We start from the raw sequence: 16803 nt of genomic DNA on the forward strand, positions 1-16803 counted from the left end.
GTGTAGTTCTGTTTGCTTATGGGTGTTCTGTTTACTCTGTGGAGCATGAATATGAAGCTTGTGTGCTTGTGGGCCAATGGGTGGTTTGATTGTGAATAGTGATGCTGGTGGTTGTTGGTTTCCTGAATATTGTGAAGTCTCGAGTGTTGTTTAACTTTTGTATGTTAAGATCTAGAAAATTTAGTAGTTGCCTTTTTCTGTTTCTAATGTGAGATAAATTTTTGGGTGTAAATTGTTTATTTCTTGTGTAGCTGCTTGTGTGTGTATGTGGTTCACCAATAAAGCATATACTATGTCAATGAAATAACGGCACCAGTTTACATCTTTGTATTTGTTTGGTTTTATTATGTATCTGAAGATCTTGTTCTTCTAGTTCTCTGTCGAACACAAAGTAGTTTTGTGCTTTTATGCTCCTCAGCATAGCTACTATTTCATCAATGTGTGCATCTGATATGCCTCCTCTTGTTTCAGTCTTCGTGTGATGATGACAATTGTTTCATCAATTGGAATGCACGTATACACTGATGTGACATCAAATCATATAAGGCTTATTGTGACCGATATATTTATGTCCTGCCACCTCTAGACACTGCATGCTCCACTGGGTGGTGCTGATTCCTCTTCTCTCACCTGTACCCTGCTATCCCTCCCCCTTCCCCACTCCACCCTGGATTTTGGTTCCCGTTCAATGTGTTTTTGTTCCAGTGTGACCAAAGTGGACAGAGGTAGTGGTCATATGTGTATGAGGTGTGCTCGCTCGTATGAATGTCTGAGCATTTCTCTTTTCTGAAGAGGGCTTTGGCCAAAAGCTAACATGTAGCAGTCTTTTCAACATGACTGTCTGCAGCTCAACACATAATCTTTATGGTGAGTAGCAATCTGCCATTTTCATAATATTGTTGATATTCCAACCTGAATATTCCATTGTTTAAATCATTAACTTAATTTTGCAATATTTCTTCAGTGCTTAAGCTTATTAATTTTGATTCTGAGATGTATATATAGCTGCAAAATATCCACATAAGAATATCATTAAAATAATTTTACATTATTTGTGCATAGGCTGACATATTACGTACTCATATTACTTACTATTTGTCATGTAGAATGAGATATTCTCAAATATGATTTCAAAACATGTAAATGCGTTCACTGACCACCTCCCTTCCCTTGCCTTCAACATTGTGCAAATAGGATGGAACTGGCTGTCACTTCACTGTACAGTACTTCTCTCGTGGGCATTCATCGGCAGCAATGGTGTGGAGCGAGCCAAACAACCAGTGGGTGCAAAAGTTTAAAAACTGTACTTCCAATGCTCATAACTGTGTACCCTCAGAATTATGGCCCTAGTTTTCACATGGAGTTAATTGCTGGGACTGATATCTTGCAAGTATGGTTTTGCTCTACTTAAAATATGAGGTCAAGTTGGTGATGTTTCCCTGTAAGATGGTCACCAGCTGGAGATCCTGATGGGGGACTATTTTACCTTCAGAATATTTTATCAACGAGGGTTCCATCATCATTTAACCATAGAGTAGAGCGCCATACCCTCAAGGAAAATGACGGTTGTATTTTCCTGTTGCTTTCAGCCATTCACAGTAATGGCACATCAAGGCCATGTTGCCTAATGTTACAAGGCCAGATCAACCAGTCATCCATGTTATTACTTCTAAAACTACTAAAAAGGCTGCTGCCCTCTTCAGAAACGGTAGGTTAGTCTGGTCTTTCCACAGGTATCCCTCTGTTCTGGTTGCACCTAAGTACAGCTATCTGGTGAGGCCTGCAAGCCAACCCACCTTGGCAAGGTCCAATGTCCACAAGGGTTACATAAATATAGAAAGTCTTCATTATATCACCACTGAAGAAAGATCACTATAATCAAAAGCCAATTACATAATGTGGTTCGAGGTTTTGTACTCTGAATAATCTGTGCCGGAAGTTACAGGAATAGCAAAGAAAAGAATCAACTCTATGTACTGATAACTTTATAAGAGAAACACATAACAGAATATTGTGAATTCCTGCATGTTTCTTCTTTTCCATTCATCTCACGATGAAGAGATGCTAGATTTTGAAAACTCCAAATTTCTGTAAGCTGCTGCTCTAACTTTGTTTCTTTGATTGGTAAGTAACTGCTATTCAAATTTGTATTTAATATAAATAAATAACATATTAACTGAAGAATATTATTTCCAATTGAAAACTTACTGAGTACATCAAACTGAGGTATCCAAGATTTTGTCATCAGATTTGCTGGACGTTCATACAGTTCAGATGACCATCGCCAAAGTACACGCTGTTTGAGACGTGCAAATGCGTGGACCATTGCATCACGTTTTTCATCTGGCAAAGCATCTATTTTCAGTAGTGAACCAAAGCTAACATACACAACACCATGTTCTGCTTCATCCATGAACTTTGCTATGTCCTGAAATTAAGAGAATTTTTAACAAAAGTTCTGGAAGTATTAGCTTTATACATTACGTGAATAGAAAAGGAGCGAACAAGATATAGCATTATGCAATGTTTGTGATGCTTTACTGTGAGGTATCACAATTTCCATCTTTCATTTTTTCATTCAGGGCAAAATCTTTGCTGCAAACAATAGCACAACTGGTGTAAATATGAACATTTAGAAATCTGCTGAATGAGGTATGTGGTTACAGCAGTGTGTAAGGATACAATATCTCAGCCCCTGGTGCTATTTGTGCTGATGCAACTCTTACTGGAAGGAACTGACTCTTGTAACTTCCTGTAATATGATGTGGCTCTTCTGATGACGGACACTGTTGAAAAGTATTGATGATGCATGATCCGCACATGAAAGTTGGAGATAGGTACTAGGCAATCAAGTCATGCACGAGCTGTAAGGAAACATTTCAATCATGTGAGTACAAATTGTGGTTAAGTTTCATTACTCATCTATTATTTAGTTTGTGGCGACTATCGATCAAGTCGTGTGTAATATCTTTGTTTTGGCAAGCTCATTGTGGTAGTCTGTGGCCGCGCGTGAAAGTGTACACATGTGCAGAGAGAATCAAGAATGTATATAACTGTACATGTATGCTTCCGAGTAATCAAATAGTGTTTATTACATGTGGTATAGTGTGCATATTGAATTCGGCTGTCCTACAACACTAAAACCCATACTGGTGACCCTGAATTTTGTTCATGAGTGCTACAACGAACTCTCGTACCATCGAGCGGTACACAATGGATCGCTTGCCACCCGCTACACCATACACATGCCAACTGAGTCTTCCAACGGACGCTTTGGTATGGTTTTCCAATTATCTATCTCATGTTTGCAATAGTTTGATGCAGTTCCCGAACACACTGACTAGCTGTACTCAACAGGACAGTGCTTCTACATTGCCACAGCCATGTGTGCTGGCATCAGGTACGAACAATAACTTTCTGTTACCGTACATGAGTCAGCAGTTGTGTAGCAGTGTTCCTTACCAACAGAACGTTTTTCGTGCACAAAACTTTGAATGCAAACGTTTCACAATGAATATGAACTTCCCATGTGTTCCGAGTGCACAACAACGGCCGACACAATGTACTCAAACCCCAGTGACTATGTTTACGGGTTTCCCAAGTGCCAGTGTGATCTTTCCACCTGAATCAGTGGCGGTACAAATCAAACCGGACACTCAAGATGGGAAATTTCTTGTTTATCCTGGAACTCCAGATTTTGCACCAGCCACCTCTAGCCCCCCCCCCCCCCCCCCCCCTCCCACACTACCAGCGTCTGCTTTACAAGTGTTTCCAATGGCACATGCTGTTCCTGCCACGTCTACTGTGTGTGTTCCACAAACATTAGGTGATTTTAACAGTTTTAATACACCTGTAGGGGAGGGACTTGGAAACTGTACTCTGTCGTTCTCCGCACATCGGTCGACTACAGTCGACTCTACCACACTGGTCCATTCTATGCCTGTTGGCACTACTCCGTCAAACGCCCAATTCGTTGATTTCTCGACCAAGGTCGAGGCAGCCACACCTACCATGCTGCGTGTCACTGACAGTGTGGAAGCTGGTGCACCGCTACTGCACCCGAGCCAATTATGCTGCAGAACTATGGACAGGGAGTGACAGTTTCTGATAAACAGTTATGTCAAGGCTTCCCCATCTGTTGGCCAAAACTACAACCCCTTCGCGAGGACCACCCACACACATGGTTTGCCCTGGTTGACCACGTCTTGCAGCAACACGGCGTTGCCTATTACAATTCGAAGTTCCTTTACTTACTATGTCACCTCCATGATGAACTGACCTGATCTGCGATACTGTGGCTTCGTCCCCCATGACAGACAAATATGCGTTCGCCCGACGCACCATCCTTGAGAGACTATCCACATCGACAGAGGAAGCTATCCCCCTCATCAGTCAAAAGTCGCTGGGTTCCAGATCCTCGTTGCAGGTCTGGCGCCATCTCCACGCCATGATAGACACACATCACATGCCAGACATTACGCTTTGGTCCATCTGGTTGCTCAAACTTCCTCCGGAAGTTCAAATTCAACTTCTCCATGTGACTTCAATCCCACTAGACGCCAGACTGAATATCGCAGACCAGGTTTACAACATTCTGCCCGCCCACATACCCCCCCCCCCCCCCCCCCCCCTACCCCCCCGCCCCAAGACGGCCCTACAGAGTGCGCACAACTTGCTCCGCACATGTGAGCAGGCCCAACGCCACCTGGCAGCCACCACCGTAACTCCTCTCCTACCAGCACTATTGCAACGACACCGTCGGAGAAACCTACAAACAAGAACCCCTCCACTGCCACTTTGACCTCAGCCAGCACAACGGATGACACCACGTACTGTCCAAGTTGGTGTTATTTCCATTCCAGCTTTGGTGACACGGCTAAGAAATGTCGTTCTCCATGCTCATTCCCAAACTAATAATGCAACCCAATTCAGGCGCTGCGGGCCGCCACCTCACGCGCAAGGACACTTGTACATGAAAGACCCAGTGGCTTGCCTTTCATTTCTAGTCGATACAGGGGCCGAGTTTAGTGTGATACCTTTGTCCGCAGGTATTAAATTCGAGCGTCAGCCTTGCCCCCGCTTCAAGCTGCCAATAAGTCCCTGATCCAATCTCACAGAATAACTAATTTAAGTCTTAAACTGCAGGACATTAATACCCCCTTACAGTGGACTCTTGTTATCGTGGAGGTGGATGAACCTGTGCTTGGGGTAGATATTCTCTTAGCCTACACACTGTCACCAAACCTACAACAAGGTACACTAACCTTTAACTCGATAGACCGTACCACCGGTTCAGGCACCTCTTCCCTCTAATCTGAGTGTGCCACTCTATTGTGTGAGCTAGCTGAAACCGCTGTTGCAGTGCTCTCTCTTGGATCACACAATGACGAACTTCGGGACAGCAATGAAGCCCTCCATTTATGCATCACTGCCATGCAAGCCAAGCTCACAGACACTCGTAAGCAGGTCGCCCAGCTGTCACACACAGCCACGCTCCCCACCCCGGGCACCGCTTCCTCGCACCTGTCCCTGACACTGTGCGACATTTTTACTGCTGGACAGAAGCTGTGCCTGATACACTACTAAGTACCCCACCGAGCTCTACAACAAGGACTACCAGCGGATCATGGCCACTGCTACTGAGCCTGCCAGTCTGGGACACACAAGCGTGTGCTTTACAGGTTAGTCATAGTCCATCAGGTGTGGTTCCATCATCCCCATCAGTGTTCGCGATCAGCAACGGTACTGTCCACAGAATCAATACCACGGAAGGCCCACCCTACGTGCAAAGGCTAGGCGTTTAAACCCGGAAAAACTCAAACACGTCAAAGATATTATTCAGGAACTTTTAGATAGTAAAACTATTTGCCCTTCTTCTAGAAGTTGCTCATCACCCATTCATTTGGTGCCCAAGAAAGAAGGCACTTTTCGCCTCTGTGGTGACTATCGGGCGCTTAACACCAGAACAATTCTACATAATTATCCCATACCAAGTATTCAAGACTTTGCTTCCCAACTGCATGGGGCACAAATTTTCAGTGTAATGGACTGTCACAAGGTGTACTACCAACTGCCAATGGCATCAGAGGATGTTGAAAGATCCGCTATCACCACCCCGTTCAGGTTGTTCGAGTATTTGTTTATGCCATTATGCCTTAAAAATGCTGCACAGACGTGGTAACGGTTCATCGACTCATTAGTTGGAAAACTTGACTTTGCATATGCCTACCTGGACAACTTATTAATTTTTTCTTCCTCCCTCGAGCAACATGAACTCCATTTAAATACAGTGTTCCAACTATTAAAAGCAAATCGTGTCGCAGTGAACAATGCTAAGTCACAACTCCGCCGCGCTAGTGTCACTTTTCCGGGCCACGGGGTTTCTGCCGACGGCATCCGCCCCATACCCAAATGGGTCAAGGCCATTAGTACGGTGCCATTGCCCAAAAATTTTCAGGGCCTCCACCACTTCCTTGGAACGGTAAACTACTACCGCAAACACATCCCCCTCGCTGCCGACATACAAGCCCCACTGATGGGTGCTCTCACAGGAAAAAACACTTCAGGGTCTCGGGCAGTCACATGGACTCCAGATATGCGTCGTGCATTTGATAACCTAAAGTCAGCCTTACAGACGGCCATTAAGTTTGCTCACCTCATTCCTGATGCTCCCATCTCACTTACTACAGACGCGAGTGATACAGCAGTGGGGGCCGTACTTCAGCAACCCATGTGTTGTGTTGTACAGCTGCTCAGATTTTTCTCCCACAAACTGTCCGCTTCCCAACGTAAATGGGCAACCTTTGACCAGGGACTGTTTGCTATTTACGCTGCTATCAAATATTTCCAAGACTATATCAAAGGTCGCCATCTCGTGGTATTTACCGACCATGAACCATTGACATTTTTGGCATATGGACCTCATATGACAGTTTATGAATGACATACGTTACGTCAGAGGGACAGACAATATCATTGCTGATTTTCTATCTCGTGTGTCGGTTTTATCTTGACAACTGGACCTCAGTGAACTCCCTAAATTGCAGACAGAGGATACTGAACTCGCTGCATTGCGCTGAGATGTTAAAACAGGACTCAAACTAGAGTGATAGACACTGCCTGGTTTTTCATCGCCCATCTGGTGTGACATTTCAACAGCACGCATACATCTGGTGATTCCTACACCTCTCTGCTGGGACATTATTAATAGTATCCAAGACTTGGCACACCCTGGCATTCACACAACCACACATCTGGTATCTGAACATTTCATTTGGCCCGGGGTGATAAAACAATGTCACAGTTGGGTGTGAGCATGTGTGGCTTCTCAGCGCGCAAAAGTAAGAAGTAGGACGTCATGCATGGCCCCCCATGGGTACGTTCGATGTGGCAAAAAGAGGATTCCAGCACATACACATTGATATCATTGGGCCCTTACCCCCCTTGGGCCTCTTCCGTTACATACTCTCTGCCGTTGACAGGTTTACCCGCTGGATAGAGGTAATTCTTCTCACTACTGTCACAGCCGATGCAATGGCCTGAGCCCTTTTATTAATGTGGATCTCGCACTTCGGCTGCCCAGCTTCTATCACCACTGACCAGGGTCACCAGTTCGAGTCCGCCCTCTTCCGACAGCTTTGTGAACTCTGTGGGGTGAAACGATTTAGGACTACAGCATACCACTCCCAGAGCAATGGGCTTGTTGAACGCTGGCACCGAATGCTTAAAGCTTCCCTGATGTGCCACGGAAGTGAGTCGGCCGACGCCTTACCATGGGTAATGTTAGGCGTTTGGACCGCATACAAAGATGATCTTGGCGCATCCCTGGCATAAGTACTATACGGAGAACCCCTCACACTCCCAGCAGATCTAGTCGAGCCTTCACTTCCTCCAGATGAAATCTGCGACTCGACATTTGTCGGGCATGTCAAGGAGCTAATCACTAACATTTGTGTGCCTCCTCCTCGACCGCACTTGCTCCCTCCCGTACTTCTGCATAAGGACTTGGTGTCGTGCACTCCCGTCATGGTGTGCGATGACACCGTCCGACCAGCACTCAGACCTCCATACTTGGCCCCGCAGCATACCAACATGTTCGAAGTGCTCATTAACGGCACACCTCAAACGGTATCTGTCTGCCACCTCAAACTGGTGTGGTCTCTGGGAGAACCGCCCGATACCCCACCCAGTCAGCCCCAACCCCCTGATACACCCGCCTTGTACGAGGCATCTACCGACAGTCCGCGGATAAGTGACGCCCATTCCCAAACTTGTGACATTACCCATTTCCAGTCATGTGGCAGTGCTACAGGTGCATGTGACATTCCCATACAGAGTGATGCATGTGACGACTCCAACTCCTAAAGGCAGCCCCCTGCCACTCCCCTGTTAGGATTCAGTGGCATATCAGGGGCCAGCCCCAGAACGTGGGATGTTGCCGATGACAACTCATGTGAAGATTCTGTCAGCCCGTATATGGAAGTGGTAGTGAATGTGAACACACATTTTATTTGCAGCTCTAAAGTGTTTTTTTGTTATGCAGCTGGATAATGTGTGTATCTTCTACGAACGAGCCAGCGCCCCCAATGACAACTTAACCCAAATTCATCTTCTCCAGTCTGTCTCATTGCCTCTTGGTACTGATCCATCAATGGTAAAAGTACTATGTACTGCAACAAGTATTCAGGTCCACTACCCCGGCTCCTCAAAACCTATCGTCCCCTCCTCGGATCCCTCGACTGCTGTACGAGGATTCAGCCAGTCAGACAGGACCATCCGGCCCCCTTGCTGGCTCGAAGACTTCAGTTACTAATGTAATGTAATGTAAGGTATGGTTTCAGTTTAAACACTCCCCCCCCCCCCGGGTGTTTCCTTTAGATGTATGCCCCAATATTTATGTTTTTTGCTCCACACTCTAGGGGGGAGGAGGGGGGGGGGGGTAATGTGGTGACTATCGACCAAGTTGCATGTAATATCTTTGTTTTGGCAAGCTCTTTGTGGTAGTCTGTGGTTACGCGCGAAAGTGTACACACATGCACAGAGAATCAAGAATGTATATAACTGTATACGTGTGCTTCTGAGTAGTAAAATAGTGCTTATTACATGTGTTATAGTGTGCATCATTGGATTCAGCAGTCCTACAACACTAAAACCCACAAGTTGCTTTATGATTTACTGTCAAGTGCAGAAGGCACAGTGCAAAACTTATGAAGCTCCAATAATAATAATAAAATAATTAGTGAACTTTAACTTGAATTCAGATGTTCATAGCAAACCCTGCTGACTGAGTGTGGTGCAAAAACAATATTTCTTTTGAAAGGCAAGTAAACTTAAATTTATTTACTGAAAGGGATAAACTGTGGCTTATTCACATCTAATTATGATCTTGAATAGTGAATAGTTGAGTACATGAGACAGAATTTGCCAGGAGAGTAATCCTATGTGTTTTGGAACAATAAATCAACTCACTGAACACTTATTTCTTTTCAAATTACCTTCACCTACCAAAGAATGGTAAGATAATACAGAGCCAGAAAGATAAAGACAGCAGAACCTCTTCTGTGAGCAGTGAGAAGTCTACTCTTGCACCTAATGGGTGCATGTAGAACACCTACTGGGGCATTGCTGATAATACTAGGCTTACTACCACAGGGCCAGCAGTAAGGAAGGAAGATGCAAATACTGGCTCAAGTGAAGGGAAAATATGGTAAATTAAAGGAGATATTGGATTCAAGGAAATGAAGGGGTGATTGACAAAGAGTGGCAAGAAATCTGGGACAGGGCAGAACAGGGACGTGAACCTGACATTTGCTTTCTAATGTAAAAGAAAGATCAAGAATGTCATAATTCCTTGCAAACAAGGGAGCTATACCTGTTGGGAGACGGTCTATATCTCAGCTACTTACTGAAAAAATACACCACAGAATGTGGAGCAATCAGTACGTGGATCACGTCATTAGACAAGCTATTACAGACCAGGAAAAGAACATGTTTGGCAATACAAGAGCCCACAACATATAAATGGGGAGTTTTGGCACAATCTGAACTTGCTGACAGCTAAAGTATCAGCTTGTAAACTGCAAACCAACATGGGCAAGAGTGAACCAAGAAGAGGCCACACATCATGGCAAAGAGAGACACCATAACAGAACATCCACCTACAACAACCTTCTGGAGATGAGCCTCAGTAATGACTAGGATGGAATTCCTGGGACCCTGACAGCCATCTTGAAAATCTCTTCATCTCGGCTGACACTTGCAGCACAGTCCCTATGAATGCTGAGTTGTGCCTCAGTGCTGCAGGGGCTAACTATTCAGACTATGAGGAAATCTGGTTTCATTCTGATGCCAGTACAGCAGTGTAATGTAGTGCTTTGTAGTATAGTCTAGTCTGAAATTACAAAATTTGTGATGTAGCAATATATAGCATAGTACAGTAGACCAACATCATGTGTCTTCTGGATTCTGGATGAACATGTGTCCGTCTGCCAGATTCACAAAGGGTAGTTATAGGTTTTTAAAATTATTTATATATTGTTTTTAAATAGATATTTTACTAATTTTTTTCCTTAAACATCACAATGCTTAGGTATATTAACTCATCTGAAGTTATATTAAAATATTTTATTTTCATACATTCTAATTCCTGTGCAACATTTGGTCTGTTCTTGTATCTAGGTAACAGGCTAAAAGAAAATAGCAAATAAACAGACAAATAAGTAAATAGTACTACTGGCAGCAGCAGCAGCTATCGTGTCCAGCCTGAAGGCCGCTTTGATGAAGCACACCATTCTAGTCTGATCTCTGTTTACAACCTCCACTCCCCTCCTCCTTTCCCACTATTAACTAATTGACTAATTCTTGGTGTCTCTTGATGTGGCTTAGCAGTCCTGTCTTTTACTCAAATTGTACCACACATTTTTTTCTGCCCAATTCACTTCAGTACCACTTCATCAATTATTGAATATACCCATCAAATATTCAGCATTCTTGTACTGAATCACATTTGGAAAGCTTATGTTCTCTCCCTGACACCCTGCTGATTACACGAATCCAGGCTGCAGTTCGGCAGGTAGAATGCGGGTGAGGGGTTGTGTTGTGTGGAGTGTGTGAGAAGAGAAAAAAAGTGGAGAGTGGAGAGGGAGGGTTGGGTAATGATGGATGATGGCATGGAGGGAGGCAGCAGGTGTATGAGATAGGAATGTGGGAGGGACAGGCGGAAGGTGAATAGTACATGAATGTGACACACTCCCACAAAAACCAGTTAGTTTGTGCAGCGATGTGCAGTGTTGTGAGGGAGTGAATTTGGAGGGAGCAACATAATAGAGGAAAGGGAAACTGCGGCGAAGATGGTGTGAGTGCAGGGGTTACAGTCCGCAGCACAGTCTTGGGTATCCTCCCATGCTAATCTGTTAACAAGTCACCTACAGGAAGTCTTCATAGCCTTCATAAATCCCAAGTCCCTCGCCTGGTTCAGGTTCATGATCCAGATGCAGGGTCTAGACGCTCTAGCCTCATTTCTCCAATGCCTCAATTCTTTCTCACCCACTTGCTTCACCTGGTCCTCCTCAGTCCAATGTACCCTTTTCCTGGACATTGACTTCCAGCTCTCTGATGGATCCATCCACATTTATATCCACATCAAGCCCACTAACCATCAACAGTAACTGCAATCTGACAGTTGTCATCCTTTGCACACCACAAAAATCACTCTCAAATAATGTGGCCACCCTTCTCCAATATGGTGTGACCATACTTGTCCAATATGCTGAAGGTGTCATTAAGGCTTTTACAGACAGGAACTATTCCCCAAACCTAGTCCACAAACAGGCAACAGCCTTGCCACAGTGGATACACCGGTTCCCATCAGATCACCGAAGTTAAGCGCTGTCAGGCATGGCCAGCACTTGGATGGGCGACCATCCAGGCCGCCATGTGCTGTTGCCATTTTTCGGGGTGCACTCAGCCTCATGATGCCAACTGAGGAGCTACTCGACTGAATAGTAGTGGCTCCGGTCAAAGAAGACCATCATAACGACCGGGAGAGCTGTGTGCTGACCACACACCCCTCCTATCTGCATCCTCAACTGAGGATGACACGGTGGTCGGATGGTCCTGATGGGCCACTTATAGCCTTAAGACAGAGTGCTACCTCGTCCACAAACAGATTTCCCATGCCATTTCCTCAAATGCCCTAATCCTCCCACTGCCTCCAACAATCAGCTGCAAAGGAATAACTTCCTCATCATCCAATATAATCCTGGACTGAGACAACTGAACTATATTCTTTGCCAGGGCTTCAGCCATCTACCATCATAACAAGCAATGAGGGACATCCTCCCTGCAATCTTTCCCATCTTACCTAAAGAGGTATTCTGCTAACCACATAACCTACAAAATATCCTAGTCCAACCCCATGCTGCATCCACTCCCAACGTCCTGCAACATGGGTTGTATCCCTGAGGAAGCTACAGATGCAAGACCTGTCCAATTCACCAGCCAGCAGAACCTACTCTTGTCCAGTGACAGGCTTATCCTATCTCAACAAAGGCAGGGCCACCCGTGAAAATAGTCACACCATATACCGACCCTGCTGCAATTTCTGCACAGGATTTTATGTGGGTATAACCACCAATCAACTGTCCACCAAAATGAATGGCCACAGTACCTGTAGCCAGAAGAAGAATTGACCAACCCGTGGATGGAACACACGGCTGAGCGTAACATACTCAGTTTCACAAGCTGATTCACAGCCTGCACTATCTGGACCCTTTTCCCCAGCAACAGCTTTTTTGAAACATCTTCGAACTCATCTTTCATTCCTGAATCCTCCTGGGCTCAATCTCCAATAACCTCCTGCACTCAGCCCCTCTTCACCACCACCTCCCATTCCTCTATTCTGTCACTCCCTGCTAATCCACTCACTTACATCACCATCAACAAGTGCTGCATGAACTAACAGATTCAGGTGACTCTGTATCATGTTCCTATCCCACACACCTGCTGCCTCTCCCTCCTTGTATACTTGTTACCTCATTCAGAGCCATCAGATACCCTCCCCCACTTCTTCCTCCTACTCCCCACTTCATCCCCTCCCCACCCATTTAACCCCCTCCCTCCAGCCTATCTATTGAAAAGGTACCCTGGCATTGTGCAGTGAGCTGGCACAGTGTAGCTGTACGGGTGTGTGTGTGTGTGTGTGTGTGTGTGTGTGTGTGTGCACGTGCACGCGCGCGCGTGTGCATGCATGTGTGTGTGCATGTGCTTGTGCTTGTGCTTGTCCACTGATTTACACTCATGCTCATAAATCAAGGATAATGATGATACATGGTGAAACAATGCTCTGGTGGGCGGTTTGCAGCTTTAAATCACCTTGAGGTATGACCACACAGTGCATTTGACCTGCGGTTGTTGCATGGTGGCACTAGCAGCAGTCCACATGTGTAGAGGTGTGTTGGTGCATGTCAGAGTACAGTTCAGCGAGTAAGTGTGCAGATGTTTTCAGACATGCTAATGGTGACTGTGTGTTGAAAATGGCTCAAAGAACACATATTGATGACGTTATGAGGGGTAGAATACTAGAGCGACTGGAGGCTGGTCAAACACAGCAGGTCGTAGCACAGGCCCTCCGTGTGTCACAAAGTGTGATCTCATGATTATGGCAATTATTCCAGCAGACAGGAAATGTGTCCAGGTGCTATAGTACGGGATGTCCACAGTGTACAACACCACAAGAAGACCAATATCTCACCATCAGTGCCCGCAGATGGTCACGGAGTACTGCAGGTAGCCTTGCTCGGGACCTTACTGCAGCCACTCGAACAGTTGTCTCCAGACACACAGTCTACAGATGACTGAACAGACACAGTTTATTCGCCTGGAGACCTGCAATGTGTATTCCACTGGCCCCTGGTCACAGGAGAGCCTGTAAAGCCTGGTGTCAAGAACACAGTACATGGTCATTGGAACAGTGGTCCCAGGTTATGTTCACGGACAAGTTCAGGTATAGTTTGAACAGTGATTCTCATCGGGCTTTCATCTGGCGTGAACCAGGAACCAGACAGTAGCTCCTTAATGTCCTTGAAAGAGACCTGTATGGAGGTTGTGGTCTGATGGTGTGGGGTGGCATTATGATTGGTGCACCTACACCCCTGCATGTCTATGACAGAGGAACTGTAACAGGTCACCACTACAACTGCCTTTTCAGGGGTGCAGTGGGTCCCACCTTCCTCCTGATGGATGATAACACATGACCCCACCGAGCTGCCATCCTGGAGGAGTACCTTGAAACAGAAGATATCAGGCAAATGGAGTGGCCTGCCTGGTCTCCAGACCTAAACCCCATCGAGCACGTCTGGGATGCTCTTGGTCGACGTATCGCTGCACGTCTTCAAACCCCTACGACACTTCAGGAGCCCCGACAGGCACTAGTGCAAGAATGGGAAGCTATACCACAGCAGCTGCTTGACCACCTGATCCAGAGTATGTCAACCCGTTGTGCAGCCTGTGTATGTATGCATGGTGATCATATCACCTATTGATGTCAGGGTACATGCGCAGGAAACAGTGGCGTTTCATAGCACATGTGTTTTGGGACGGTTTTCTCAACTTATCACCAATACCGTGGACTTACAGATCTGTGTCATGTGTGTTCCCTAAGTCCTCATGCTATTAGCACCAGTTTTCTGTAGCACCACATTGTGTGGCACCATATTCTGCAATTATCCTTAATTTATAAGCATGAGTGTACATGTACCTTTGGTCAAGAAAGGATTTGTCTCAAAGCTGACAAAGTTTTCAGTCTCTTGCCACTTCGGCTTACTGCTAAATAGGTTGCTTGAAATAATGTAAAGCAACAAAACCATCAAAAGTACTACCATATTTTACAGACTATAAGACACACTTTTTTCTTTGAAAAAATTCCTCCAAAATTAAGGTGCATCTTATTGAAATTGATATAAAAATGTCCAGTGATTGATCTAAAATTCCCACCAGTCTTAAAAATTGCCACATATCCGATGACATGGAAAACCTCTCTCTATCAGGCAACACTGGATTCAACTGGCAGCGGCAGCGCACCAATGCAGAGAACATGAATTGCGCGCATTCACAAGCTTGCTAACACTGTCTCCCTCCCATCCCACCATCACACACTGAGAACACTGTCTACCGTATGATGCATCACTGCAGTATACAGTGCCATGAACTTGAATTTTAAGTGATTTGTATTATCAGTAATAGTACAATATTTTTGTTGACAGTTAGTTTCATAATAGAAAAATAAAAGGTATTCATATGATGTGACCTATAAATTGAAAGTAGTAGCACATTCATCAAAAGTCATTGGAATTAATACAAAAATGATTCAAATACACCCTCATTAGCATTACAGTGGAACTTAACAGACGTTATCAAGGGTGGAGTTGGTTGGTGCTACAGGTTTATGAAGCATCATGGACTTAACATGCAAACCAAAACCAAGATATCTCAGAAAATGCCATAAGCACATAAAGACAAAATATTCTTTTTCCATCATTTTATTATTCAACACTGAAAGAAAACCAGTGTGGAACTAAGCCAAACAGTGACTACGGACAAAACTCTTCTGACATTTGATTTTCTGGCTAACAGAGCTATTGCCATGAAACACACTAAAACTGTACGTATAAAAGCAAGTGGACATGAAAAAATACACTAAAATGTTGCCATTTCACATTGTGCTGATGGTACTAAACTTAATCCAATGATAATTTTCAAGCACAAAACAATGCCAAAATCATCCGAAATACTGCCACGTATTGTTGTTCACGTACATGACAAGAGTTGGATGGCAAGGCTGGTATAAAATTAGGGATTAACAGAGGGCGGGAGAGAAGGACAGGTGCTTTATTGAAGAAGAGTTCTCTTCTTGTGCTAGATAAATCTAGTAGTCATTTGAAAATTTCTGTGAAAGAGAAATTGAGACTGGGAAGTACAGAGTTTGTTGTTATTCCGGGAGCACTTACTTCACAATTGCAAACTCTTGATGTCTCAGTAAATAAACCATTTAAAGTTTATATAAAAGAGAAATGGAACAAATGGATGATGGATGAAACCCAACATGAATTCATACTGAAGGGAGCTTTAAAAATGAACTACAAGCAAACAAGTGTGTCAGTTGATAAAACAGTTGTGGTCTAGAGTGAGAGAAGACATTATTGTTAACTCTTTCAAGAAGTGCGGCATAAGAAGCACTCTCGATGGCAGTGAAGACCGTCTTATAAATGAAGAGGAAAATGATGATGACAACGAGGAGGAGGAGGAAGAAGAAGAAGAAGATAGTACAAATAACGATTTTCAGGGATTTTAAAAGTCAGTTCAGTTTTATAAACTAAGAATTTTTTTGCCTGGCTTTGCAATCTAATAATATAACTGGTAAAAATGTTATTAAAAATGCTTAAAAATTATGGTGTGTTATACTGTCCACAGTATCTTATACCCCATAAAATATGACAGATAAAGTACACACCCAAGTGGGCTAGTGGATAAAGGGATACATTAGGTACAGGTAAGAAGCATATTTAATACATAAATGGTGACACTGTACCAACAAAATATTTAATATATCACTGAATTACCTAGTCGGCTAGGAATCTATAAGAAGTATAAGCTTTTAAAAGCAACATTAAACATAATTACATCAATGAAGTAAAAACACAATACAAACTTGAAAGTATTTACAAATAGGTTAGCAAAAGGTCATGCAGATTATAGAGGTTCAGGATACAATGTCAATAATCCAACAGGAATAAGACACAAAGTACT

The 16803-nt window shown here is 44.3% G+C and overlaps 1 protein-coding gene and 1 pseudogene across 1 annotated transcript in view; one reads left to right on the top strand and one right to left on the bottom strand.

Annotated features, from left to right (window-relative positions):
* Positions 1-16803, bottom strand: part of LOC124613870 (UDP-glycosyltransferase UGT5-like) — a 64518-nt gene that overhangs the window by 15343 nt on the left and 32372 nt on the right. Inside the window, exon 4 of the mRNA XM_047142599.1 lies at positions 2209-2428. Within this exon, the coding sequence (XP_046998555.1) occupies positions 2209-2428 (220 nt within the window). The remainder of the gene's footprint in view (positions 1-2208; positions 2429-16803) is intronic.
* On the top strand, positions 11829-11946 carry LOC124614162 (annotated as a pseudogene).

The sequence above is a fragment of the Schistocerca americana genome, chromosome 4 (assembly GCF_021461395.2).
Source record: "Schistocerca americana isolate TAMUIC-IGC-003095 chromosome 4, iqSchAmer2.1, whole genome shotgun sequence".
Taxonomy (NCBI): domain Eukaryota; kingdom Metazoa; phylum Arthropoda; class Insecta; order Orthoptera; family Acrididae; genus Schistocerca; species Schistocerca americana.